This window comes from Lagenorhynchus albirostris, chromosome 2, assembly GCF_949774975.1.
Source record: "Lagenorhynchus albirostris chromosome 2, mLagAlb1.1, whole genome shotgun sequence".
Taxonomy (NCBI): Eukaryota; Metazoa; Chordata; class Mammalia; order Artiodactyla; family Delphinidae; genus Lagenorhynchus; species Lagenorhynchus albirostris.
The window spans coordinates 110,115,464-110,143,330 of record NC_083096.1 but is presented as its reverse complement, the minus strand read 5'-3'; the positions used below and the strand labels follow the sequence as shown (position 1 = coordinate 110,143,330).

Here is a 27,867-nt window from a genome sequence, read left to right as displayed (position 1 = left end):
AATTCTAAGTGGAGATTCCATTACCTGGAAGTACGATGGCATTTCTCTACACCACTGTTTCCCAAAATTCTTCATATCATGACACCCTGAAAACAGTAATAATTGGAGCACTGGGGTAAAAGGAAGTGGCTGCTTATAACTGGAGATGACTAGCCTGGGGCCCTTGCTCACCCCAGTCTCCATTTGGTTGTCCCAAGGACTGAAGGATTCAGTATCCTAGCACACTTGTAACCCATTCTCTGCACCACAAAACACGAACTGATTAATTAAAAATATTAGAAACCTATTCTTTAATGAATAGGCAGCTCAGATGTGAGCTTCTCAAGGAAAATTTTTGTTGACCTCCTACTCTCTGTTAGGGACTTTCCTAGGAAACTTCCACAGAATTCTGCTCTTATCATAATGTACTATAAATATCCTATAACTTGACTGTGGACAGGAAATGTCTTATAATTCCCCCCAGAACTGGACACAAAGCTGTTGTTCAATATGTGTGTGCTGAATGGACAGAACTGTTCACTTAACGGAATTAAATGACTCTTTTTTCATCGTGTAACTTTAAAAATATTTCAAGTTCCTTTCACATACTTTGTAGATTATGCTTAGTTCCAGTCTAGGGTAAACAAAAAGAAAATGTAACTCAAAGCTGCCTAACATTATTAAAATCAAATTCTAAAAGCATTAATTTGTGATGCTAGTTTGGCATTTTATTTATGATCTCTAGTGTTCATAGGAAAACATTTGTTTTTCATGGTGAATAAATATGGTAAATTAACTACAAATTATGGTAAATTTTCAATGTCTTATAAAGTAATCATAAGCATCTTTGGCAACACATACATTCATACACAAGAAAATATATGCTACTTAGAATTTATCAAGGGCATGAAGTATGAAAGGATTAAAAAAGGTTAAAACTTGAAATTTCCTTGAATTTCACCTTTAGCATTTTTACTTTTTAAAGTAACATCATACAAAAATGCTGACCTTCAAACATTTGCGGAAAAATAACAATAGAAGAAAAATCAAAGAACAAGTTATATAACTTTTATATAGCAAGCTTATATATATATATATTTATATATATATATATATATATATATATATTTTTTTTTTTGGCGGTACGCAGGCCTCTCACTGTTGTGGCCTCTCCCGTTGCGGAGCACACGCTCCGGATACGCAAGTTCAGCGGCCATGGCTCACGGACCCAGCCGCTCCGCGGCATGTGGGATCTTCCCGGACCGGGGCACAAACCCGTGTCCCATGCATCGGCAGGCGGACTCTCAACCACTGCGCCACCACGGAAGCCCAAGCTTATATTTTTGATACCAAGTTGGTAGGGCTCTTTTCTATATGCATTAGAGAAGCCTTATTTGTATAGACAATCTAACTCTAGGCACTATTCCATTAGGATCATATTATATTAGCCCAAATAATTTATGGAAATGGAATTATTTCCATTGGAAATATTGGAATACCTTTATGGTATTGGAACATAATAATGGGAATATACGGACACCTTTAGAAAAATATGAAAATGAAGCACAAACTGAATTTGCCCCTTGGGAATTCACACCTATTTCCATATTACTCATTACTGCTAGTTTTCCTAAACGTTCTCATAGTGTCCTCTGGGTGGGAACTAGAAATATCTAACTACTTCAGCTCTATAACTAATTTACCTTATTTGTAACAGGGTTTTTGAATATGCTAATTTCCCTCTCATTTAAAAATAAGTGATTTTAAATTTATTATTCTTAAAATAAATTTCAGCTTTGTAGTTAGCTAATTTTTTGCAATTAAAAAATATATTTTAAGCATTACCAAGATTATTATTTATACCTATCCTAATTTTAAATTCTGTACAATTAATATATTTTCCTAATACTTTGGGACAATGTACTCCCTTCATTGTTTAAAGACTTCCCTTATAATTTACTTTTGGAATATAATGATTTTTTACCACCTGACCAATTTCTTGTTATAAAATTTTAGTAAGGCTTATAATGAGGTTTTCCCATATAGAAAAAGGCCAAAACCTTTACTTTGTGGTGATAACTTTGCTGTAAGTCTAACTATGTTGCTATAAAATGGATCAGATTAACAGCAAGACAAAAAAATTGGTCTATGCTGTTTTCTACCAGATAGATTCCTAGATAAGTTAATTTATAACACCAAACGAAGGCAACACATGTGAGTTACATAAATTTTCTAAAGAATTTTTAAAAAGTGTTGTATTTGTTAACTTTTACTGCCACCATCATACCATCACCATCACAACAAATCTGTAAACCTGGTCCAAGTCAGAAATATTCTACTACTTTCCAATACTGAGCACTTAATATATTTCTGTTGGTGATGACATCCATGGCTCTGAAGAAACATGACAGTAAGAAAACCTTGAAATAGCTAATTATTTAAACTAAGTCACACTAAATATCAAATTTTCATACAGCATGGTATTGTTAAATTAAACAAGGAGGCCATCACACTGAGGTGGTTCTAGGGCATTAGCAGCCTATGCAACCAAACCCAAACCTAAGCCTATAAATGCTTCAAAGTTAAGAAATAAAAACTAAAATAAACAATCACAAACAGCCAACTAGGCTTTCCTAAAAAAGGCAACCACTTAAGCTACAGCCAATCAAAAAATTTCCTTGCTTTGTTTCTGCATCTTCTCCATAAGTTTTGTTCCTAATTCCTGTTGGTGGGGCGCTCCTAACCACTTCTAGTTTGGTGTTACCCAATTTGAATTGATTTTTGCTCAAACTATTAAAAATGTTCATATACCTCAGTTTATCTTTTAAGGTACAGTGAAAAGAGCTTAAGTTATAAAATCAAATGTGTATGCAGGTCCAATTCTGGTTCTGTGACTTAAAGGCAGCAAGTCATTCTCTTTGAGCTTCAGCTTACTGTCTGAACAAGAAATATTCCCTACCTTCCAGAGTTGCTAAATGGAGTTTAAAAAAAAAAAAAGACAAAAACATGCAAAACGCCTGGATTCTTTAGATGCTCAATAAGTAAGAATAGTGAATATTATAATATTTTCTTTCACACTATTGGTTATGTTTAAGGTGTGCACCCATTTTCATAGAGCTTTAGGTAGCCCTGATAGCCTATTTAGAGCTATCATTCATTGTTCCTCTGTTACTAGAATAGCCACTTCAAAATTTCTCAAGCTTTCAAATTCAAATGACCTTAGAGCAGTGTTTTCAACCCTTATTGTATACTTGGATTACCTGAGAAGATTTTGAAACTTACTGATCCCTGGAACCCATCCCAGTCCAAGTAAATCAGGATAGTTGGGTTGAGATCTAGGCATCAGTATTTTAATTAATATTACTACTTTTAAAGCTACCCAAGTGATTGTAAAGGGCAGCCAGGGGTGCCTTGGACTATACTCAACTATTAATGAGGCAAAAATTACAAAACAATCAAACAGTAGAGGTTTTTGCTCAAGAGACTAACCAAATTAATTCTAAAAGGTAAACCAGGTAAACACGGACCAGAGCAAGACAAATGCTGCAATACTCTTTTTCTTCTCATATGAAGTATTGCTTGCAGCCATACATTCTTATTTTTGAAATCCTCTTTTATTTAAAGCAAAACTTTAGAAAAAAACTGAAAAAACTTTGAATATTAAGTAGCAATATGATGAAAATGATCTAATGCTAGGTGAAAAAAAGGAAAAATTCTGACTGCTGAACTAATTCAGATCTGAGGAGTAACTATTTTATAGGTCTTCTGAAGGCTTGCTCTTAAATAAAATGTAGGAATTTAAAAATAAGTAAGTATGGCTATAACATGATAAAAGCTAGGTATTATTTAGAGATCTTAAATGAAAACCTATTATGATATGTTCAAGTATATGTGAACCACTCTTTAAACGTTAATTATATCCAGTGTAATTTCTAAAAGTCAACTTTACTCCTTTCACATACATCTGGGTAGAGGAAAAATATCAACACATCATGCAGATGCTATTTTTTTTTAGCAAAATTTAGTCAGTTAATTCTCAGGGAAAATGTTTCCATCTAAAACTACGTCTAGTGACCTGCTGATGTTTTAAATTTTAATTCATTATTTATCAAGGTCATTCCTGTATTTTGTGATTTATTTATTTATTTATCTATCTATCTATCTATTTATTTATTTTCTGCGGTACACGGGCCTCTCACTGCTGTGGCCTCTCCCGTTGCGGAGCACAGGCTCCGGACACACAGGCTCAGCGGCCATGGCTCACAGGCCCAGCCGCTCCGCGGCATGTGGGATCCTCCCAGACCGGGGCACGAACCCGTGTCCCCTGCATCGGCAGGCGGACCCCCAACCACTGCGCCACCAGGGAAGCCCTGTGATTTTTATTTTTTAAAGTGCCTATAGTGATAGAAACAAAAAGCTACAATTACATATGGACAAATAACCAGGGTACTAAATAGTTTGTAATCTTACAGTAAGCTTTTGTCAAGATTTTAGTTTGTCACCTTAAGTGTATAAAGCAAATAGTGTATTTATTAACATTTTCATACACACACTGACTGATGGCATTCTTACATAGGAACGATGAATGAATATGGAGGAATAGGGAAATAAGTTGGGTTTTACAATTTTAGCAAACCAAGCTGGTAAATAATGCTCTAATATTATACCCCTGAGATTAAACTATTCATTTTTAGGTACTTTCTACCAAACTCTGAAAAAATATAAAACAACTGTGCCAAAGGAAGATCCCTAAGTTTAAAACTTATTCTACTACACTATTAAATTGCTATTCTTCTTTGAATCTCATGTCTGACTTGAGATTGAGAAAACTAGAAACAAGCAAGGTAATATCTACCTTAATTTAAATTAGGCTCTAAAGAAGGTAGGAGTACACTGGGGGAATATTTCCATAAAGATACAATTACTGTTCCACTAAAAAGCTCAATGAAAATGTACAAAAATAAATAAAATAAAAATGTTTCTGTGACATCACCACAATCTAAATTAGACCATTTCAACTATGAAATTTGAGAAAAAAAAAAGAACGAGGCTTCTTTCAATACTGTGATAAGAAGTAGAATTTGTATATATACCTAAAACAAAGAGAATTTCATCAGCAAGAGGTTAAGACTGTAACTATTAGACTTTCACCTGGAAACAAATACACCCACAGATACAGACACACACACATTCCTATACATACTTCAGCTACAAGTATGAATAATTCAGGGTATCATTTGGGAACAATGTATTCAATCCTACTAATACCTAGGGAATATCACACAATATAAAGAAATAACTTGACACAATGCCACTATATTTCCTGAGGCCAAAATATCCAAAGAATGGTAAAAATGACCCTAAGCTTGACTATCTTAGTAAGCAGTTTTGAAAATAAAACGAATTAGCCCCTTGGTAACATGTGTAAGTAAAGAAAATGGTAAAAAAAATTCAGTGTATTTTTGCTCCTAAATGTTTGAAAATTATAACGTATATCCCTGTTAACTTGAAAAACTGAGATCCTGTTAAAATACAGTTCAATATCCAACCGTTCAATAGCCTCAAAAAATGTGCATGGAAGTGCCATATATGGCAGGAAAACCTGCTTTTCAAAAGAGAATTCAATTCTTTGTGTTAGTGTTCCCATTACCACTCCAATACTGAACACTTTGTCATAAAAAAGGGGCAATTATTACTATCTTTAAGAAAGGTTACAAATATCTGAAATAAAAAACAAGAGTTGGCTCAAATGATTTTATTCTATTAAAATTAATCACCTAATATATTTTAACTTTAGGAACAGATACAAAAAAAAGCCATAATAATCCCAAAGTTAAACAGTACACAAAAATTAAGAGCAACAATATGAAATTAGAACAAAAGAACTAGGCCATTCCACACATTTTTATTTTTTGTGCACTCTTTGACAAGTATACTATTTTAGAATTGACTATGGTACCAGATAAAATTCATGGCCTGCTAAATTAAAACTTAACACTTATTTCTTCAAAAAGAAAACTGAAAAGGCAGTTTGGAGCTAAGCGTTGTATGCTATATTAAAAATTATCCTCTGTTGCTGTCCCTTTTCCCATCCACCACCATCGCCTTAAGGGGCTACCTTGTAGTTAGATGGAAGTTCTTTGCAGACTTATGTTGGGGTTAGCAGTTTCTCAAATAAGAACACTGGAAAGCATCCTCACTCATCCCTTCCCCATTCCAATCCAGTCAGTCAATAAATCCTGTAAGTTTTATTGCCTAAATCTATTTCAGATCTGTCCCTTCTCCATTTTTACTACCAGTGTGTTAGCTTAAGCCCCTGTATCTTGCCTCTGGAAACTGGCAATCGAAGTTCTTTTTCTGGCAACAGTATTCCCCTCTGCCCTGTCAACTATCATTCACAACACCAACAAAAGTTATTAAAATACAAATCTGATGTCAATTCACCATTTATAATCCTTATATTTTGTCCCCTGACTACAGGATAGGGTCCAAACTTCTTATCAAGGCACTCTGGACCTACTTAATTACCTATCGTTATCTCTCCTCATAATAAGCTATCTGATTTATTTTAGACAGCCATCTCTCTCATGATGACCCTGTATCTTTGCATTTACTTTTCCTTCTGCTAGAGATGACCTTCTCCTAATTATTTTCCAACTTATTATAAGCATCAACGTCTACATAAGCAAGTGGTAATATTTACCTGGCCTGTCAAATGGTTATACCCTTCCTTTTACGTGCTTTCATACCACATATTTTGTTTACAGCACACATCTCACTGAATCTTTGAAAGAATCAATGCATCTGGAAAAATAATAAAAGGAAACAGTACAGAAGGGTATAAAAGAAGAAGTAAAAATTTTCCTTTGCCTCCTATCTCATTCAATAACTTTTAAACTGTTTTTAGTTCTTCTACTGGTCACTTCCATAGTGATTAATACGGTTCTATCTATAGTCCTTGATTATGCCAACTTTAAGAGATTTACTGATTCCTTCCTCCTTCCAACTTTTATTTATTTTTTATTTCTAATTTTTTTAAGCAGCTATAACATTGGATATCATGCTTTAGCCCAACAGAATATCCTGCCAACTGCATTCTAGTAGTCCAATTTCCATGTCTATTTCTTCTTCTCCTCCAGGACAGTGACTATTGTCTTATTTTGGCATTCTCAGAACCTATAGTAAGAAGTAATATTCAATATATAAACAGAAAGTTTATTTTGACTCTGAGGTAGGTATGTCTAGGAAATGCAGTTGTAAGACAGCCTGGAGATAGATTATGAATTACTTTAAGGATTTATTTCCCTTTTAAATATTACAATCTGCAAAGGTGACAATGTTTTAACATGCTTACATAGAAGCTGATCCTGATTTGTAAATACCTAAAAAAATTGACTACATTTAGTTTTCATATCAAAGACAGAGAAATGCCACATCTAGAAAATATAAAAAATAAATTTAAATAATATTTTCAGTCCACTGAATAAACTGCACAAAAGAAACTTTAAAACTTTTGTTACACAAATATATAACACATATGTTTATTGCTACTTGTTAGCTGTATGACTTTAGGCAAGATCTCCATGCCCCAGACTCAGCTATGAAATGGAGATGATAATGGTAGTTACCTCATAGAGCTGTTGTGAGGATTATACAAGTTAATTCATGTAAAGTCTTGGAACAGCACCTTCATATTATAAGAACTTAATGAATGTTAGTAGCTATTAAGTAAATATTTGTGTCATTATTTACTACTGTTGCTACTCAGGAGTCTTACTTAGTGATTCTCACACTGAATTTGAACTGTTGCCAAACATTACTCAGATTTGTTTTTTTTTAAAGCTTCTTTCTGGACAATGTTTTTATATTATAATTAGAATAATCTGTTGAATTATACTTGTTTCCTTTGAAGAAATCAATTCATGTATTTGATGCTACCGACACTACAAAACTGAAGCTATTTTAAGCAAGTGTGAAATTTCTTTAGCAACTACAATTTCACGCAGTTAGCTTAACCTCCATTTCATCCTTCTATGTTTTAGACACAGTAGCATTCTGCTTTTGATAGGCTAAAGCTTAAAATTTGCCACTGTTTTGCATAATGCTGTTTAAGCTGACTTAAATTACTCTAAAGCTGGGTACAGAATTTCCATGTAAATTGAAAATAACAAAATGTTTCAATGCTCTTTTATCAGAAATAAGAAAAATTATGTGACTTACTTAAAATGTTTGGTTGGGCCTTCAATAAAGCCAAACTCATTAACATATTCTTCAAAAACACCAAGTAATGGAAGCCATTAAAGTCTGTGGTAAACTGAGGAGTAAAGATTTGGTAATTTTAAACAGAAACTAGTAATGGGACTGTGTTATTAAATTTGTTAAATATAAATGCAAAAGGGGCAGACCTTCAGAAAGCCTGTCTGGTGTTTTACATTTAACTCATTCATTTTCCTACTCTGTGAAGTAGGTATTACTGTTAAGATTTTCAAGATGAGAGGCAAAACAGTGTCGATGTTCAAAAACTTGGGGCTCTGGAGTCAGAGAGACTTGAGATGAAGCCAGGTTCTGGCACCAGTTTGCTGGGTAACGTCGGGCATATTACACCCTAGTTTCCTCTTCTGTTAAACAGGGGTAATAGTATTTACCTTATAGAACTGTTGTCAGGATTAAATAGATAACATAGGTAAACCACTTTAGTACATAACCAAGGTAAAATAAACACTTAAAGCTGAGCCAATGTAATTATTAAAACAAAACTGAAGATTTTTAAGGTAAATAAAATCCTTTTATCAAATACCTGAACTGTTGAGGTATTTTACAGAACCAGTAATGGTATAATTTGGTGATCTGCAGCCTAGGTTTCTAGTGATATTCTGTGAATAAGACCAAGATGTTCCAAAATTCAAACAAAAGAAATCTCTTCTCAATCTGTAGAGTTTAAAAAAAAAAGAATTCAGTTCTAAGTTTTTCTCTTCGAAATTTTCTTAAACCTTTGAAATCTGTTACTAAGTATTAGATTAAAAATTGAGCTCCACTTTATCAATGGTTTTGAATATTTTTTAGTAGCAAAACCTTTTCTCTTCAAATGCAATCTTTCATTTGGCATTTAAAAATGATCAAAATGCTACACATTTTTAAAGTACAAATTTGCAGTATTTTCCTTATTAAAAATGTGTCAGCCAAGGACTCAAAAAGTTGAAATCTAGGGTTATGTTTGACATAATTCTGTATTTTGCTGCACATAAGCAAGTAATTACAAATGGTCAAAGTCTTCGCACTACTAATTATTTTATCATAAGATATTTCTTCTTGATTCAACTGATCCAAGAGCTTGAAAGTGGAATAATAGAAAATTTTGTTCCAAATTTTTATTACTGGTACATCTAATAGTTCATGTTATATCTCTTATCTATTTTCTTTTACCCTATTTTTCCAATAGCAATAATTATTACACTATCCTCTGAGTTCTCCAAATTTGCTGTTTCTTTCTTGTTTTTTCTTCATCAGCAAATCAGATACTACTACTATTACTGTCATCACCACCAGCCCCAAGTATTTACCTGGTAATTATTATATGCCAGGCACTATTTTAAGCAGTGTATGTATATTAACTTATTTAATCCTCAAACCACCTTAGGATATAGGAACTATTATTACCTCCTTATAAATGAGGAAACAGGCACAGAGGGATAAGTAATTAGTCCAAGTTACCAGCTTGAGTATCAGGGGATCTGAACCTAGGTAGTTTGGTTTCAGAGCCTGTGCTCTTAAGCACTACTCTAAACTCCCCCCTCCACCCCCCAATACAATCAAGACTGAATGAACAGCAAATTAAGTTGAAATAAGTTGTTTATTGGTTCATATATATAAGTAATTCGGCTAACTGGATTCTTTTATCCCAAAAGGTACTCTGGTTCGGTAAGTAGCCAAACTTTCAGAATAGTAGTTCAGAGATAAAGTAGGTGTGAACGCAAAAGAATAGAAAGTACTAAAAACCAATTAAATAAAAATAATCTGGAAGAAGAAAAAAGCATTGGGACTATAAGATATTAAAAAGAACAGGTACTAGCTAAGGAAATAGGGGCATGTAACTAAGGAGAAATACAAAAATTCTACAGTAACAATGTCTGGAAGAAGCTGAAATCATTAAGATATGAAAAGTTAAATGAGACAGGAAAATAAAAGCACCTAGCTGACAACATTAAGTTCAAATTCACAGAACTGGGAAGATTATAAAAATATGAGAAAAATAACCCATTTATTGAAATACTACATTTAATCTTATAACCCTTAGGAAATAGAAGTTAAGAAATTCTTAACAGAATCAAAATGATTTGATTGATTGTTCTCACAGGAAAATCCCAGGAAACTCTTTTAACTGGATGGTCATGTACTCCTTGAAAAAGTATCTATTAATGTTTGTGATCAGACTGGGAACACTAAAAATTTGTGCTATTAACATCTTTTTTTAGATAGATTTGGGAAGCTTATGGTATCCTTATAAGTAAAATACAGAAATGAAAATTCTATATTTATAGTTAGATGAACAATTAGTGTTACTAACAGATGACTGAAATCATGAAGACAAACTTTCTTATTTTTTATATTTAGGATATATAAGTGAAATACATGATAAAGGTATTTAACAAGCATCTACAAAGTTCAAGTATATTTTCAACATAATTAAAAAAAATGACCTTTTTTAACTTGTTCTTAGTAAAAACAGCCTTATTCAAGGACAAAAACTTATGAAATACTGTAAGCTAAAGGCTGGGGATTCAGAAACATAAAACATAGTTCCAGACTTCAAAGAGCATGAAACACTGGGAGAGAAAAAAAGCCAAACAACAGATACAATATAGTGGTGGTAAGTGCAAATCAAGGGTATCCTCAGGTGCTTTGGGAATACAGAGGTGTAGCTAACATAACTTGGAAGGGCCAAGGGTAGTGAGTAAGGAGGAGAAATTGGGGAAGAGTTCCCAGAATAGGGGACACTTGAGCTAAATCTTTAAAATAGCTCAAGGAGAAGTGATTTACTCTAGAAATTGAGGAAAAAAAAAATAGGCTGTTCTTTACCTAAGAGCTGCTTCATCCACCTGCTCCCTAGTGCAACTTCCCACATAGCTAGTGTGGCAGCTAAAGGTTCTTACATTATTCCATGATCCTAGCTAATAAATGGTTAGTGACCCAACTTGAGCTAGTAACAATCCTTGTCTAAAATACTTCAAAATTGTAAATGGGGAAGAATTAGTCCTTTTCTGGTGGGAAAAGCTGTAAGGAACTGGCTGTTATCAATACTATGTTTTCCCACCACAAGGAAAAAGTCAGTCAGTAGTGAAAAGAAGAATGGTCCCTCCCATTCCATCTTAAGATCCTATATATAAAAAGCTGAAGTCACTTATCCTACTTAGTAAATATTAATAGCACCAAGAATTAAATATTTTTTTCTTTCATTAGTTTACCTTTTTTTACTTTAAGCTACAAATTAGAACGCTCCTCATAATTCAGTCAACATCCTTACTAATGTTTGTAAACTGTACCTAGGTATGTATTTATGAGCAAAACTAGTTAAAACAGTAGTAAAATAGCTTACAAAAAAATCTCCTTCTAGGTAGTATTTGTGATGCTTACTTAGGTCCTTTATGATCAAAATGGGGGGTGGGGGGAGAGAAATAAGACCAAATAAAAATAATAAAGGAATATCTATTTGCAGAATAAGGGATTTTGAAGACATTTTCTGCATTTATTATGAATAAGGTTTTTTTTTTTTTTTTTAACAGCAAATTTTATGCTTCTGCCTATCAAAGGCTAAATTCAGCCTGTTGAATGAGTAAACATTCGAAAAATGATTAGCCTCATCCCTGGACAGACCTATAAAGCATGCAACCAAGCAAGAACTAAAATGAGTATTCAGGTAACATTTCTTTATTATAAATTGCCAAAACATTCCTGCATATAAACTACAATTTTTCTCTTCTAAAGAATTTATATTCCCAATGACTTACACACACACATGGCCATGTTTAAGTATTTTTAATATTTTTGATGTAAGGCACTAGTCTACATACTGCATATTTTTACTTTTATTAAAGTAGGACTAAATTAAACTATAATTTCAAAATTAAGCCTTAAGCCAGAGTTGAATGAGACAGAAAAACTATTATATATATTGTTACCTATAATTATGTACCAATAATCCAGAGAGCAATACTGTACAGATTAAATCAAGTACCACTTCTATACATGAATGCATTTTGCATCTAAATGGAGGCTTGCCTGACATGCCTTACTTTTCTATTTCCAGTACTATTTTAAGTGTTCTAGTTCCACTAGGCTTATTTAAAAAAAAAAATTCATTTATTTTGTACAACACTGTGCTAGCAAATGCTTAATGAGAAGTACATCTTAACAGATTATGGGCAAGGACTTAAGAAAAAAAACAATGGGTACAGTATAAAAGGTCCATTAGGATACAGGCTCACTTGCACTGAGATATAATAATTATTTCAGTTTGTAATTAGTTAGGCATATATTAAATGATGGACTACTTGCCTACTATTATTGCTGAAGAAGCAATACATAGCTCAGTTAATAATGAAAACTGAACAGGAATATAATGAATTTGCGAAGTGTGTGACTGAAGTTTGGTTCCACTAAAGTTATACCACGGGGACTTCCCCGGCGGTCCAGTGGTTAAGACTCCGTGCTTCCACTGCAGAGGGCTCGGGTTCCATCCCTGGTTGGGGAACTAAGATCCCTCATGCTACACGGCATGGCAAAAAAACAAAAAAATTATACCATAAAACTGGTAATATTATAAAGAATTACTAAAGGGGCAATTAGTAAAAGCTTTTATATGCACTTGGTTTACAGTTTAGGCACATCTGGTATCAGTCAAAGGGCAGACTTTCTCAACTTACCCTTAATTACAAAGCGGGTGTGTGATAATTTATTATAAAACACCCTTTGTTATTCAATCCTTGTAAGTTTGGTGTCTCACAAATAATCATTGTTAGTTGAGTAGTCGTACAGACCATAGAATAATAGCTTAAAGATGAGAGGATGAATCACACTTCAGCAATTTGTCCCATGTGAATATGTCATTGATAAAACGAAACAAGAAACAAGAGGGAAGGGTCCTACTAAACTAGTTAGGTCTAGGTCTTAAATCTATTTATTTAAAATCAAGTTTTAAAAACTTGTTTAGATTTTATTTACTTGCAATAAAGACTAACTTATATGTATGGAAATTTTCTAAACATTAAAATATATCATTGGTACATGTGAACCAAGAAAATGAAAAACATGGAAGACTTGGAAGCCATTTGTGGGACACAGGAATTTCAGGTTTACAACTGAGAAATCAAGTGTAAATTCTGGTTGAACACTAACATGGTGAAAGCTTGTCAGCTTGTTTTTCTTACAGAACTAGAAAACTGTACTCAGTGTTAGAAGTAAACCTTTACTACCTATAATGAGAAGATACAATTACTGTTTGAAAGCTTTACAAACCATAATGCCTCGAACAGGATTCAGTAAGTACAACTGAAAGAGAATATTAAAAGGAAACAAAGCAGAGAGATGCTAATATTTTTTTTCTCAAACACAAGGACCTCATTAATTCAGCTTTATTTGGATGATATAAATGACCTTTTCAGTCTACTTTATAAATTAAAGAAGTCTAAGGGTTTAATGAAAAGATTTAAAAATTGAGCAAGTTTACTATTATTCTGAACAGTGGGTAAAACAGTAGCAGATTTTATTGGACTGTTAGAACTACCTATTCCTGGCTGTGCTCAGGTGTTAAAGGTGAGATTAGGTATCAGGAAACATTAGTTATAGATGTGCAAATTGTTAACAGACCATATTCTTTGTTAACCAGATTAAAAGTTATAATTTAGGGCTTCCCTGGTGGCGCAGTGGTTGGGAATCCGCCTGCCAACACAGGGGACACAGGTTCGAGCCCTGGTCCGGGAGGATCCCACATGCCACAGAGCAACTAAGCCCGTGCACCACTGATACTGAGCCTGCACTCTAGAGCCTGTGGGCCACAACTACTGAGCCCGCGTGCCACAACTGCTGAAGCCCGTGCGCCTAGAACCTGTGCTCTGCAGCGGGAGAGGTCACCGCAATGGGAGGCCTGCGCACCGCGGTGAGGAGTGGCCCCCACTCGCCACAATTGGAGGGCCCGCGTGTAGCAGCAAAGACCCAATGCAGCCAAAAATAAATAAATTAAATAAATAAATTTATTAAAAAAAAGGAAGTTACAATTTATTGTTGACAATTATGTGCCAGAGAATAAGTGCTTTATTTTCATCTCAAATTTCACTATAAGACTGGGTTCTTATTACAAATCAATAAAAGCATCTAATTAATTATTCTTTGGCTTTATGCGGCCGGAAGTTAGGAAGACTGGATAGATTTACAATCTAGGCATGCTATAGTAATTCTGCTTCCCTTCTGTTGGACAACCATGGTAGGATGGTATTATCAATCTGTAACCATACTTTTCCTCCCTATTTGCTTTGATTGATCTAATGGGTCTGCAAGAAATCAGTTGAGTTTCTAAAACTACAAAATGTAAAAGTTAAAGACTTCTTTATATTTAAGTTGATTAAGCAATTTAACATTTTACCTTATCTAAACTAAACCATATAATGGAAGAGAGATACTATAAAACAATACCTTTTTGGTTTCAAATTGTGCTTCTTCCTGACAGCATCCTCTACAGTCAGGATCCAGTTGAAGAAGGTTGAACTGTCCAAGCAGATCACAGGAGCTGCAGAGCAAGTTGCTGGAGAAGCCTAACTCTCTGCAAGACTCTGATGAAAACTCTGCCCCAAACGCAGAGACCTGAAAACAAAAAATGAGGGAAAAAACCCCCTTAACTTCATGTTTACATCACAAAGCTTCCAAAAAAGGAGAAACTAGGATTGTCAAAATCTAATACATTAAAGACAGTTAGTGAAATGCCTCATTTGGAGACAAATTCTTAATTATTTTTATACTTTATAACTTTATATGAGGCTTTGGTTCTTCCCACATCCCCAACAAATTTTTTTCTTAAAAATTTGTCATATTACAGCTTGGCTAAAACACGGATTAACAAAAAAGATCATATATTATTTCTTTATGATATATATATTACATATCTTTTGAAGAAAAATGAATTTCCATTTTATTTTAAGAACTTAGCACCTGTTCATATGATGTATGGAGTAACATTAACTTCTAGGTCCCTACTACACCCTACAAACTTATCTTCATTCACATCTAGCAGGGGAAGAGTACAGAAAGGGATGAAGTTGGGGAGAGTGGGAGCACATCAAAAATAAAACTTCGGGGTTTAGGTGCCAGTTCCACCACTTACAAGATGTGTGACTCTGGGCAAGATGACCTCCCTGAGTTTTAATTTCCTCACTGATAAAGCAAGAAGCATCCCACATAAAATAGAGTTCAGTAAAGATTAAATGAAATGACTTATGTAAAGTAACCAAACAGAATGACTCGCAAAAGCAGGCTTCCAAAACTATTCTCTTCCTTTATCCATTCTCCTCTCATGTCTCAGTGAGTGTGGTATACCTACATCTGTCTAAGGTCAATACCTGTACCTCTGCTTTAATTTCTGTCTTCTGCCATCTCCACAGGGATTTACTTTCATTGATAACTCATACCTTCAGTGTACCCAAGACCCATAGTTCTAACTGCTCTCCCCACATTCTGTTATTTCTGAATTGTTACTACAGTCTGGTTTCTGATCCCACCACACCACTCAGCTAAACATGCCAAAAATCACTAAATGCAATGGCATTCAAAACTTTTCTGCTCCAGCTGCTTCTTCCATGGCTTTCCCTCTCCTTCTTCTGCTATTTATCTCTTAAATGATATTGTTTCCCATTTCTATTCTTGGCTCTCTCTTTGCTTTGCATACTTTCTATAGAGAATTGCATCTTTTCCATGGCTTCAAATACTCAGTTATTGAAAACTCCCAAGTCTTTTTAAGTGTCAAGTTTCCAAAGCCAACAGCCTACCTGAGATCTCATTTAGATGTTGCACAGGCACTGCAAATTCAAACTCTCCAACAGTGAAACATCTTTTCTCCTTAAATCTATTCCTTCCCATGTATTCAGTATCTTGGCAAAATGACACCATTTCCCCTGACCACCTAGTTGCCCCGGTCAGTTCATCCTAGACTCCACATTCTTCACCATTCTTACAATCAGTCAATTAACTTGTTTGTTAAAAAAACAAGTTTTGACAATTTTGTCTCTTAAAGAGCTCTCAAATCTTCCTGCCTCAGTGGATTAAATGGTCAGCTACTCCTATCTCTCATTACGTCTCCAATTCCATTCTACTTTTCAGCTATAATGAATTCCTATAGTACCTGAGAATATAAAACCCTTACTCAAATGGACATTTGCTCATACTTTTCTACTCTAAGGCTCTTTTACACTTTTCCACCTTGTTAAATTCTACTTATTTCTAAGAACCCGATTGGTATATCAGTCTTCTTAGGAAGCCTTCTCTGAAAAAAATCAGATCCCAGTATTTAGCCATTGTTTTTTCTGAGAACGAAATTTATGCACAGCTGTAAAATAGCACCACTCATGACACTGTACTATGTAAATCTAGGATTGTCTGATTTCCCGGTAATATTGTGAACTCTTTCAAGGGCAAGCATTAAGTTATTTCTCTGTATTTCCAGCACTTGTGCTAATTTTCCTGTGTGTTAAGCAAATGAATTGGTCAAAACCACAGCCTCAAGTAGGGGGAATTTCAGATTGTTTGACTGTGACTGGTTGATCTTCTAGACCAAGGGCCTGCAAATTTTATGTAAAGGGCCCTGTAGTAATTATGTCAGTCTTGGGTGGCTATATAGTTTCTGTTGGAACTACTCAACTCAGCTACTGCAGCACAGAAGCAGTCACAGACAATAATAAATGAATGGGTGTCTGTGTTCCAGTAACACTTTATTTACAAAAACAAGGCTTGCTGGATTTGGCCCACCAGCTGACTAATCATGCAGATTAAAACCCAAAGGCATATCCCAATGTGAAAAACTTTAAGTACTGCTGGCATACTCTTCCAAAATGCTGATCCTCCCATTGACCTAACAGTAAGTCAACATCCTAATTTGATACCATATACATACATCTTTTACCTTATCTCAGTAAAAATGTGGACTGTATATCATAATATATCAAAATAGATCAAGTATCCCAGTCTAGTGGGAGGGACTTAAGACTCTTGCTACTATACTAGCACTTTGAGTAATTTATTTACTAGTAAAGTGATCTGCTTGATCAATTTCACAGGTTAATTTCTATTTTTTCCAAAGATGGCCACACCAATATATACACATCATCCCACGTGTGACTGGCAGTCCTCCACTGAGGAGTGGGAGTCTATGTTCCCTCCCCTTCAACCTGGGCAGGGGCTTGTGACTGTTCTGACCAACAGAGTGTAAAGGAAGGGATACTACATGATTTCTGAGGGTAGGCCATAAAAAAGGAAACAATTTCTGCTTGGCTAGTGCTTGCAGGTGCTGTTATCTGTTTCTATATAATACTCGACTTTGGAATTTAGCCACCATGCTGTAAGGTAGCCTAAACTACAGAGAGAATGTAGAGAGGCCCATGTAGAGAGCACCTGAGGCCTCCAGCTTACAACCAGCATCAACTACTAGACATGTGAGTAAAAAGCCTTCACATTTTAGTCTTTCAGTCTCAGGCGGAGGTCTGAGACACCATGGAACACACAGCCATCCTGCTGTGCCCTGTCTGAATTGCTGACCCATAGAAATTTGAAAGCAAAATAAACAATGGTTTTACACCACTAAATTTTAGGGTGATTTGTTTTGTAGCCATGGTAACTAAAACAGGCAATAAAAATGAAATAACTTTGAAACTGTGAACTGCTTAACAAACATAAGAAATTGTTACCAAAGCATGTTTTACAAATCAAGAATCTCAAATGAATAATCATGGGATCATAATACTTGGTTTTATTCTGGCATTTACTGAGCACCTAGTGACAGGTAGCATGAACATGCAAAACATGTATTTGAGTCTGATGACATCTGGATTCAAATATCAGCACAGAGCAACCTTACTTCTTAATTTCTGAATAGGAATAATGACCACTTCACAAAGTTTTGGGGATTAAAGGAGAAAAAGTACAGAAAGCATCTTGTATCCTGCCCAGTACACAGTGAGTACTTAATAAATTTTAGAATTATTCCCACCTTCCACTGTGAAAGCACACTTAAAAACTACAAAACACTACTTATTTTTAAGTCATTATATTAGACATGGGATAGAGATAAGCGTAGGGGAGATATAATGTATCTTTTAAATTTTTTTAAATAAATTTATTATTTATGTTTTTTTAATTTTTGGCTGTGTTGGGTCTTCGTTGCTGTGCGCCGGCTTTCTCTAGCTGCAGTGAGCGGGGGCTACTCTTTGTTGCGGTGCACAGGCTTCTCATTGTTGTGGCTTCTCTTGTTGCGGAGTACAGGCTCTAGGCATGCAGGCTTCAGTAGTTGTGGCTCAAGGGCTCTAGAGCGCAGGCTCAGTAGTTGTGGAGCACGGGCTTAGCTGCTCCGTGGCATGTGGGATCTTCCCAGACCAGGGATCGAACCCGTGTCCCCTGCATTGGCAGGCGGACTCTTATCCACTGCGCCAGCAGGAAAGCCCTAGAATGTATCTTGAGTTCCATGAGTGAACTACATTTTTCTCTTATATCATTGGTTTTGCAGACTTAAGGCGTTGAATCTAAGAACATCAGAACATATTTTTAAGCACTTCATAGGTAAGTACCAAATTCTATATAGAAGAGTTCAAAATTATAAATTATGCCCACCCACCTTTTTACTATCAGAAAGTAATGAACAGCATTTAAATGCGCACAGTAAGGCCAAATATTAAATTTTATTGTTGTTTTATTATTATTTTTGGCCACACCATGTGGCTTGTGGGATCTTAGCTCCCCGACCAGTGACTGCACCTGTGCCCTCAGCAGTGAAAGCTTGGAGTCCTAACCACTAGACCACCAGGAAATTCTCCTAAATTTTAAAATAATTAGCCACTCTTCTAAGTAAGACATAGATTTTAAGGGCTGGGTGAGATAACCCTGATTGGGATAACCACTTAACAGTTTATGACTTCTCCAATTCAAAGTAGGATTGACAGGCTAAGAGAGTCCTTTGCATTAGTCACTGATTTATTTTTCTGATATTACTGAGTTCTTTATAAACATAAGGGTTGTTGGCTGGGAAGCTGTAATAACTATTATGTAACATCACCTTTTCAGGCAAAAGCCTGGTATAGCTATACATTTTATTACACTTATACATTCACATGATTATCTGTCTCTTAACCAGTCTTTACTCAGAAAACTCATAGGTTTCTCATGTAATAATTCTGAACGGATTTCAAATCTGAGACAAAATACATGGGTTTATAGACGAACCCCATGAAAACAATACCAGAAACATAGCCTTTATGGCAAGCCCTTACAAAGCACCAGATACTTTGCTAAACACTTTACATCATTATTCTATTTAATCTTATCCCCCTATGAAAGGAGTATTATCCTCATTTTATAGAGAAGGAAACAGAGGCTTAGGACAGTTGAGGTAATCTATCTTAAGACAATACAACGAACATTAGATGGCAGCATCAAGATTCTAATCCTGGCCTGCCCTCAAAACCCTTAACCACAGTTATTAACCACCACCTTTCACAGAATCTATTATGGTATGTACCACTAAAAATAACAAAAATGCTGACACTTGTGCCACCCATTGAAATAAGACCAATCCAGATGTTAACTTGTGAAGAAAAGGGGGTAGGCGTAGGGGATGGGGTGTGGTGTCTCAGAATCAATAACACATAAAATCATTTTATACTGCTTCCAGTAAAGTGCCTTTCTTTTTAAATTAATTAATTTGTTTATTTTTGGTTGCATTGGGTCTTTGTTGCTACACGCGGGCTTTCTCTAGTTGTGGTGAGTGGGGGCTACTCTTCGTCACAGTGCATAGGATTCTCATTGCGGTGGACTCTCTTGTGGTGGAGCATGGGCTCTAGGCCCATGGGCTTCAGTAGTTGTGGCTCGCGGGCTCTAGAGTGCAGGCTCAGCAGTTGTGGCGCACGGGCTTAGTTGCTCCGTGGTATGTAGGATCTTCCCGGACCAGGGATTGAACCTGTGTCCCCTGCACTGGCAGGTGGATTCTTAACCACTGGGCCACCAGGGAAATCCCTACAGTGTCTTTCTGAAAGAAGTAATATGTATGAGCTAAATGAAGAATTGAGTATCACTTAGTTCTGGGACACTCTAGAAAACAGCTCCCTTAGGCCATACAAAAATATTTTTTTCTAATGCTTAAGCATACTCAGAATGTATTTTTAATTAAATCATTTTATATCCTCCCCGTTGTCACCTCATTGGAATATTGATAACTATGTGTTGCTACTAACTTTTAATTAGAGCTATTCAGAGGCACAGACAGTAATAAAAGCTCAACCTGTCTAGTCTGAGGACTCAGAGGTGTGAATTAACAAAGTAGGAGCTAAGTCTTCTGCCAATACCAGTAGCTCAACCTCAGGGCACCAAGAAAGTCTTCCTTCATTCCCTTTTTATTCATTTGTCAGGTTCCAAAGCTTTGGCTTATTTTTATTACTGCCAGCTACTTATTCCACCTGGCCTTTCTTCCCCCTCAGGCTAACTGTGAAATGCAGTTTTTCTAATTTCTTAAGAGTTCTTCCAACAGTCCTCTCTACTTCTCTTTTCACTTTCAAGATTTTATTGCCTTCTTTTCTTAAAAACACTAGTCATTACAGAAGAAAGAGACAGGAGTAAGCTTTAGAGAAGTTAAAACAGTTCAACAAAAAGGTGAATTGCTCAGACCACCCTTTCTAAATATTTTCAGAGTCATTATGTATTTGTTGGAGTGGGTGGGGTTCATCACTGTTCTACATAACCTACTACAGATATCTTAATGACTTTGATAGCAAGGAACAAACACTAATGAACTAGAAGGCCTTTCAAACCTCTGAGGGATTTAAATGTACACGTGAGGCAAAATAAAACAATATATAAAAGAAAAGTGGCCCCTGTATTCTCTTTGGCTACACTCTGCATGGGAATGGAGGGATACAAACCACACACAGAGCTTTGGTGCAGTTGTGAATCTGTAATACAGCATTATGTATGACGACAGAACATGTAAGGGAGAGGGTATATAAGACTGCAAATCTGGAAATGGGATGTAAGTTAAGCCTTGCATTTTATCTAAACACCTTACTTTAGGTCTGGTGAGAGAACATGGTATGTGAGAGGTACTAAAATGACCCCAATTTTCCACCTCTACCATTTTGCTCTCCCAGTAGAGGTAAATGCTGGGAATTAAGCCTGGAGAGACAAACAAGTATTAGGTCAAAGAGGTCCTGTTAAGGCACACTGAAGATAGACTTCAACTTAAAAGCAACTGAGAGCCATTGAGGAGTTTTAACAATGACCGACCTAAGTTTGAGAAAGATGACTTGGATGCACTGCAGAGACTGAATTAGGAAACGGGGGAAAATGAGATCAGGAGACCAGTTACAGGAGCTGTTGTGCCAATCCCAGGCAAAGATGGGGCCTGAATTTAGGTACTACCTGTGGAGGTAAAATTAAATGAACTGGCTTGGAGATTTTTAAGGGTTTAATGACTAACTGGGGTCAGAGAGTGAAAGGAAAAGAATTTAAAATGAATAATTTCCAGCTTGGGCAATTGGGAAGCTGGCAAAAACAACAGCTTAGATTCTGATAATTAAAGGGCGAACTAGGAGGCTGTTATTTCTAAGGAGAGAGAGGTTGATGGCCTAAATAAGGGATTAATAATAAGTGGATGAATCTGAGAGATATTTAGGAAGTAAAATCAACAAGACTTGCTAATTACCTGGATATGAAGTATGTAAGAAAAGGCAGGAGTTGAAGATGAGACCCAAGTTTCTGGCTTGAATTCTGTGGATGGTCACTTTGGTAGACTGTTTAATGGGCATAATAAATTCCTCCTACCTTGGTATGTACACTTCTTTGCAATGTGACTATGTCACTCTTCTCACGCTGAGATGGAGTCCATATCCCCACCCCTGAAATCCAGGCTGGTCTTGTGACTTGCTTTGACAAACACTGCGATGTGAAAGTGACGTATGTGATTTCTGAGGCTAGGCTTTAGGAGGCATTGCAGCTTTTGCTCTGTAGGAGTGCTGCCCTGAGACTGCCACGAAAAGAAGTTGGTCTGGCCTACTGGAGAATGAGATGTCACATGGATGGGAACCTAGCTGACAGACAGCACCACTAAGAATGAAGCCATCCTGTACCCTTCAGTTCAGCTGACCTACTGGCTCAGCACAGCTGCGTAAATGAGGCGAGAGGAAATCAACAGAGGAACTGCTCAGCAGACACACAGAATTACAAGAAATTGTTATTTTAAGCTTTGGGGGTGGTTACACAGCCACAGATAATGAAACAGTTAAAGAGAGTGAAATCAGGAGAAGGCAACTTGAAATGTTATTCTTTTTTGTCTTTTCAAGGTGGTGAACTCAAATTACCTAAGACTGACAATAAATTCTTGAGTACGAGGTTTAGAAAGGGGTCTTCCAGTAATTTCTAAGGCACCAAATGACTGAATAATGGAGTACTGTAAAGCTAATTAGAGAAGTAAAGAATCCACCTTTTAGGCAAGGTTACAAAAGGACAGGCAGGATCTTTAAACTCCTTGATGAAAGAAAAGCCCAGGTGTTTGTAGGGGCCTTCGGTATAGATCCTCACTCCTCCAAACCTTGGATAAATTAATTAAACCAGGTCTCTAGGAGAATACTTCTCAGCAGGCTCAATACAGAGAACTCCTGAAAAATTAGGCTGATAAAAGACACGTATAAAAACTCCAACCATAGTGTATATTAAACAGTTTTATTATTCACATAAACATGGACTAAAAACTTCTAAGGAGAAATTAACAAACAGTAAGTTGTTTGTGAGTGAATAGGAAAATAAGTAGAATTTAGCCTTTCCCCATTGAAAGATAAAGAACGCATCTGTTCTGTTAATGGATAAAAACTAAATTAAAAAAACCTGGTTAAACACCGTCCGATTTTAAACGAGATGAAAGCTATCATTTTAGAAAATCAATGTCAAAAATAAATTATGCTTTAGTATGGAATAGCTTCTTTTATTGCAACAATGTTGTTTAAAATCACAAATGGCACTGAAGTGTACCCAGCAGCATATGAATTCCACAGAACAGAGGTTAAAGGCTGTCTAAAAGTGACGTACAGAGACCACAAACAACTGACAGAAAGAAGTAAAAAGGAAGTGTACCCTGGACCAAAGACCTCAGGGCTTTAAGATTTGGGAGCCTTGCCATAAGGAACGATAGTTCCTTGCATTTCTGCCAATTTAAAAACAATCTTCATTCTTGTGCAAAACTTAGTGCCTTTTTTTCCGTTCACGGTGTGTCTTACAAATTGTACTCAAGATAGTCTAAAGTCAGGAGAAAAAACCGCTAGAAACCCGGAACGGGGAAAGATAAGTATCAAACGAGGTATTAAGCCACGTCGCACTCTGGCCGCAGCAGTCGCTGAGGAAGCCCTATCCTCCCACCCTTTTCAACTGTGGCTCCCAAACGGGACCGAATGTTCAGTTTTCCTCGGCGCAATCCCTCCCACTCGCCCTGGGGCTGCAGCGGACGTGACCGCCACTCACCGTTTGAAGCACAGTCGCCAGCAGCAGCCGCAGCCCAAAAGCCGGCAAAAGGCACCCATCCAGTCCGGCCGCCATAGGTGCCATCTTCCGTAGGTCTCCGGCTGCCCCGAGGACCCCTCTGCTCGGGGCGTCTACTCCAGAGCCTAATCCAAAACAGGCTGCTAAAGGCGGTTAACATCAAGTCTCTTATTCTGCAGGGACGGGTGTTAACTAAGGGCATATAAAAGCTTAAAGATGAATAAATACCTTTACATTTGATATAAATATGAAGTCGCTGGGTCCTTTCGATAAACCATATCAGGCATTTTCCTAGACTCCCCAAATCTGTGCTTCCCCGGGCTCTTTCCTTTCATTCACGACATTTCCTCAAGCAGCCAAGAAGCCCCGCCTTCGCCAGTTTCGGGCTGCCTCCTTCTCCAAGTTTACCCAATCGAATGCCGCTTTGGTTGACACCTTAGGCAAAGGAAACCAACCATGACACGGGCCAAGAGCTAAGCCCTGGGGTTCTTCGGTCCAATAAGCACAAGTGAACGGGAGAAGTGGGCGGAGCCTCTGGTTGCTGAGCAGCGTACGTGGATGCGTGCGCGTGGTGGCCGAGGGGGATGGGAAGGGGGCGGGGTCGAGGGCGGCGCAGCCGCAGCCGCAACGTAGGAGCGCGCGGCTGCGAGCAAAGGAGGGAGGGAAGGAAGGAAGAGAGGGAGGCAGGCAGGCAGGCGGGCGCGGGGCTCGGGGACTGAGGCGGTAGAGGGAAGCGAGAGCCCGGCAGCCGCTTCGCGCTGTGTTTGCTGCGCGGGCTTTTGGAGGGGCGGCCGTGGAGTCGGCCGAGGAGAAGCGGACACCGGCGGCGTTCGTGTTGGCGCCTGGGGGCGGGGGACTGGGGAGGCGAGAAGGGGGGGTCGCTGCGGTGCTTCTCTCGCTGTCGCGCTCTCCTTGCCTTTCTCCCGGCTCGGTGGGCTCCTCCCGGCGTCTCCTTTGCCTCCGGGGCCCCGATCCCCGCCCCCCGCGGTATGTCTTGATCCCGAGCAGCGGGTTTCATGGGGCTCCTCAGGATTATGATGCCGCCCAAGTTGCAGCTGCTGGCGGTGGTGGCCTTCGCAGTGGCAATGCTCTTCTTGGAGAACCAGATCCAGAAACTGGAGGAGTCCCGGTCGAAGCTAGGTGAGGAGCCGTGCCACTCTGGGCTGAGTGGTGTGTGGAAGCGGCCGGGCCAGGGAGGCAGTGCTACCCGAGCAAGTGGGCGTTTGTCTAACCTGAGATCTGGCTCCTCGGCAGGAGGCTGAAAGAGGTTGCAAAGAGAGATGGGACTAGGGTCATCGAGAACACAAGCTCCAAGAATGGTGTGAATTAAGCTTGGGTGGTACGCTGGGCTCGCGAGGTCACGGGGCAGAGGTTGCAAGGTTGGGCTTCCCGGAGCCAAAGGGTTACCCTGAAGTAGGCATTCCATGGGGATCAAGAGCAAGATAAGAGCGAACTCATTGGGGAGCGGGTACTGACTGTTGGAGGAGACAGAAACGCTCAGGCTTACGTGTTCTCTTAGAAGTCGTACAGAAAGCCTCGGCAGTGTCAGGCGAGGGGTATTCTAATTTGAGATGTGGGCACCTGGTTACGGAATCTTTTGGGGATGGGGAGGTTCGCGAAGGGATAGATGCGCAGAAATGGAGGGAGATGCTGGAATGACGGTGAGTAAAAGAAATACACTGTAGTGAGTTGCACTCTTGTGCTGGGGGCAGCAAGGAACCGCACAACTGACGAGAGAAATAGGCTGTCCCCAGGTAGGACAGGAAAGCAACTATAGAGCTTCCGTGAGGTACTGAAACGAGGCATCCAAACATTTAAATTCTTTTTTAGCGGCGCTAAACTGCCATATTTTGAGCTTAAGAATAGGGATGTGTGTGTACGTTACTTCGCGGCGATGTTGGTGTAGTGAATTTAGGAGGAAAGGTTGAAGGGGAATTGCTTTAGTGAGATTTAAGTTTATGAAAGGAAGAGTGCAAAAAGTTTACCATAGGTTAAGTACCTTAAAGAGTTAACAGTGCTTACTTTAATTACGGAAGAGGTCTGAAGTACAAAAAGTTGGAGTGTGATGTTGTGAAAGACCCGAAGAATGCACAGATAATAGGTACTTTCAGATTAGTAGGGAACTTCGGCGTTTGGGAAGAGCTCGGGGTGGGGAGGGAATACTAAAAGAATGTCAGCAGTACATTTTGATTTAAAAACGTACATGGCACTGAAAAATCAGCTCAGGAGGCTGTAATTTGAATGTAGAAAAGTAATGTGAAGTATTTTTATGCGTACACTTTCACCTCAAAATCATTTAAAATACTTTTCAAAATGCAAATAATAAAATACCAGCAGCACTGTAATTTAGACTAAGAAGTAACAGATGCTGCTGTGGGTGATGATTAATATTTAGGAAAAATGTATCAGAAAATAATTGAAATATTACAAACAGTAGCTGACTATTTGCAGTTTTGATAGACTTTGCGAAAAGCCTTGGAGACATTTTAAAGAGCAGTGTATCAAAGAGCATCAAATAAATCTAGCTGAAGTGCAAATAAATTTGAAGAGGAGCTAGGAATAATTCCACTCCTCAACTCTAGGGTAGAACTTGCCCTGTACAGTTTCGAACAGATATCAAATTTATTTACTATGATTTTATTAATATGAGTCTTGTATGATGGAAAAATATTCACTTTAAATATTGAAGGTTGGCCAATATACTCTTTGTGTTTGTATCTATTTAGCAGCTTTGAGCGTCATATTGTGGCCTGATTAATGATCCAGCTTTACAGAGAAAAAAAGACTCCTCTTAAAGTTGAAAGTTATATTAAATTAAAATTTGTATTAATTCTTCGTTGTGTTGCTCTTTGAATTTCTTAGACACATTACAATAGGTTGGGATAATTCAAATTTTAATTTTCCTTTGTTGCCTAACATATTTTTTCCATAATGCTTGAAAGTGTTTTCTGTAGGCACAACCTTAATGATTTTAGAAAGAGTTATCTGAGGATGTAGAAAGCCACAGGTAGTAGTGTTTTTTCATGATTTTTTACAGGAAAGGAACCTTTATATTCCATTAGAAATAGTAAATATGGATTAAACTAAATAATTCTCGAAAAGGAGCCTCAGATACAAAACACTAGAAGGAGCTAATAATGGAGATTCAAAATTATGGCAAATAAAATACATAACTTCGTATCAGCAGTCTTGATTAAAAAAAAAGTGTTATGAAACAGGCAATACTAAAACAGATGTCAGTTAGTAATCTTCCTTAGGAAAGGAACACAGAAGGAGGCATATTTTGACAATCAGACTCTGTACTAGACACTTTCATATTTGATATTCTTATTTAATCTTCCAAGAACACCATAGAAAGCCATTTTTACAGATGCGGGAACAGGTTCACAGGTTATATAACTTGACCACATAGCTAGTAAGTGGCAGAGCCAGGACTGGAACCCAGGTATGTCTGATTCCACATCAAGTTCCCCTTTAATTATACCAGGCTGCTTGGGACTTTATATTGACATTACACTAAGATGTAGCAGTTTGAATAGAATTTTTAAACTGTAATACCAACGTTTAATTGCATTTATTTCTAAGAATGAATGTCATTCTTAGAAAATTCAATTTCTGACATAAAGGAATTAGTTTAGTGTAATGTATGTTGCTTGTTTATACCCGTGTAACGAACATAATTATATTACTCAATGAAAGGACTGAAATAGCTTATTTCTGCTACAGGGGACAAAAAAACTCTGTGGTGGTTTTCTGTAAGTGGTAAAATCACAACATTAAAAGCATTTTTGTTTTGGCACCAGAAAAACTTAAACACACATTTATCACTTTTCAGAAACTTTCGTGGTGTCATCTGTCACAGAATTTTGACTTACAGTGTAGTCAAATTTATTAAACTTTGCATTTATGGCTTAAAGAAAAAGAAAAAGTTAAACATTTTGCTCTTAAAAGTTTTTAAGAGCATTGTTTATCTTTTCTGTTATAGAAGATTCCAAAGGATTGCATTTTCTGATAATGCTTTGTATGCACCTTGGTTTCAGAATATTTTGATAGTGAGATCTCTAATAGAGCGATAGTTGTATTCAAAACTTAGGTGTATTCATTGACCACTTGGGACATTAA

The 27,867-nt window shown here is 37.2% G+C and overlaps 2 protein-coding genes across 6 annotated transcripts in view; one reads left to right on the top strand and one right to left on the bottom strand.

Moving 5' to 3' along the window:
• The window catches only part of SELENOF (selenoprotein F), a 37,976-nt gene extending 14,047 nt beyond the window's left edge, over positions 1–23,929 (bottom strand). Inside the window, exons 1-2 of one of the 2 annotated variants that reach the window (XM_060142500.1) lie at positions 23,728–23,929; positions 14,665–14,832 (exon numbers count right to left, since the gene is read on the bottom strand). In XM_060142500.1, coding sequence (XP_059998483.1) covers positions 14,665–14,832; positions 23,728–23,811 — 252 coding nt within the window. In that variant the 5' untranslated portion in view covers positions 23,812–23,929. The remainder of the gene's footprint in view (positions 1–14,664; positions 14,833–23,727) is intronic. The other variant, XM_060142499.1, reaches the window with a different exon arrangement.
• A 708-nt stretch (positions 23,930–24,637) lies between these two features.
• Positions 24,638–27,867, top strand: part of HS2ST1 (heparan sulfate 2-O-sulfotransferase 1) — a 183,123-nt gene continuing 179,893 nt past the window's right edge. For 2 of the 4 annotated variants that reach the window (XM_060139623.1, XM_060139622.1), the window contains exon 1: positions 24,638–24,885. In XM_060139623.1, the coding sequence (XP_059995606.1) occupies positions 24,762–24,885 (124 nt within the window). In that variant the 5' untranslated portion in view covers positions 24,638–24,761. The remainder of the gene's footprint in view (positions 24,886–27,867) is intronic. The other 2 variants (XM_060139626.1, XM_060139624.1) reach the window with 2 other exon arrangements.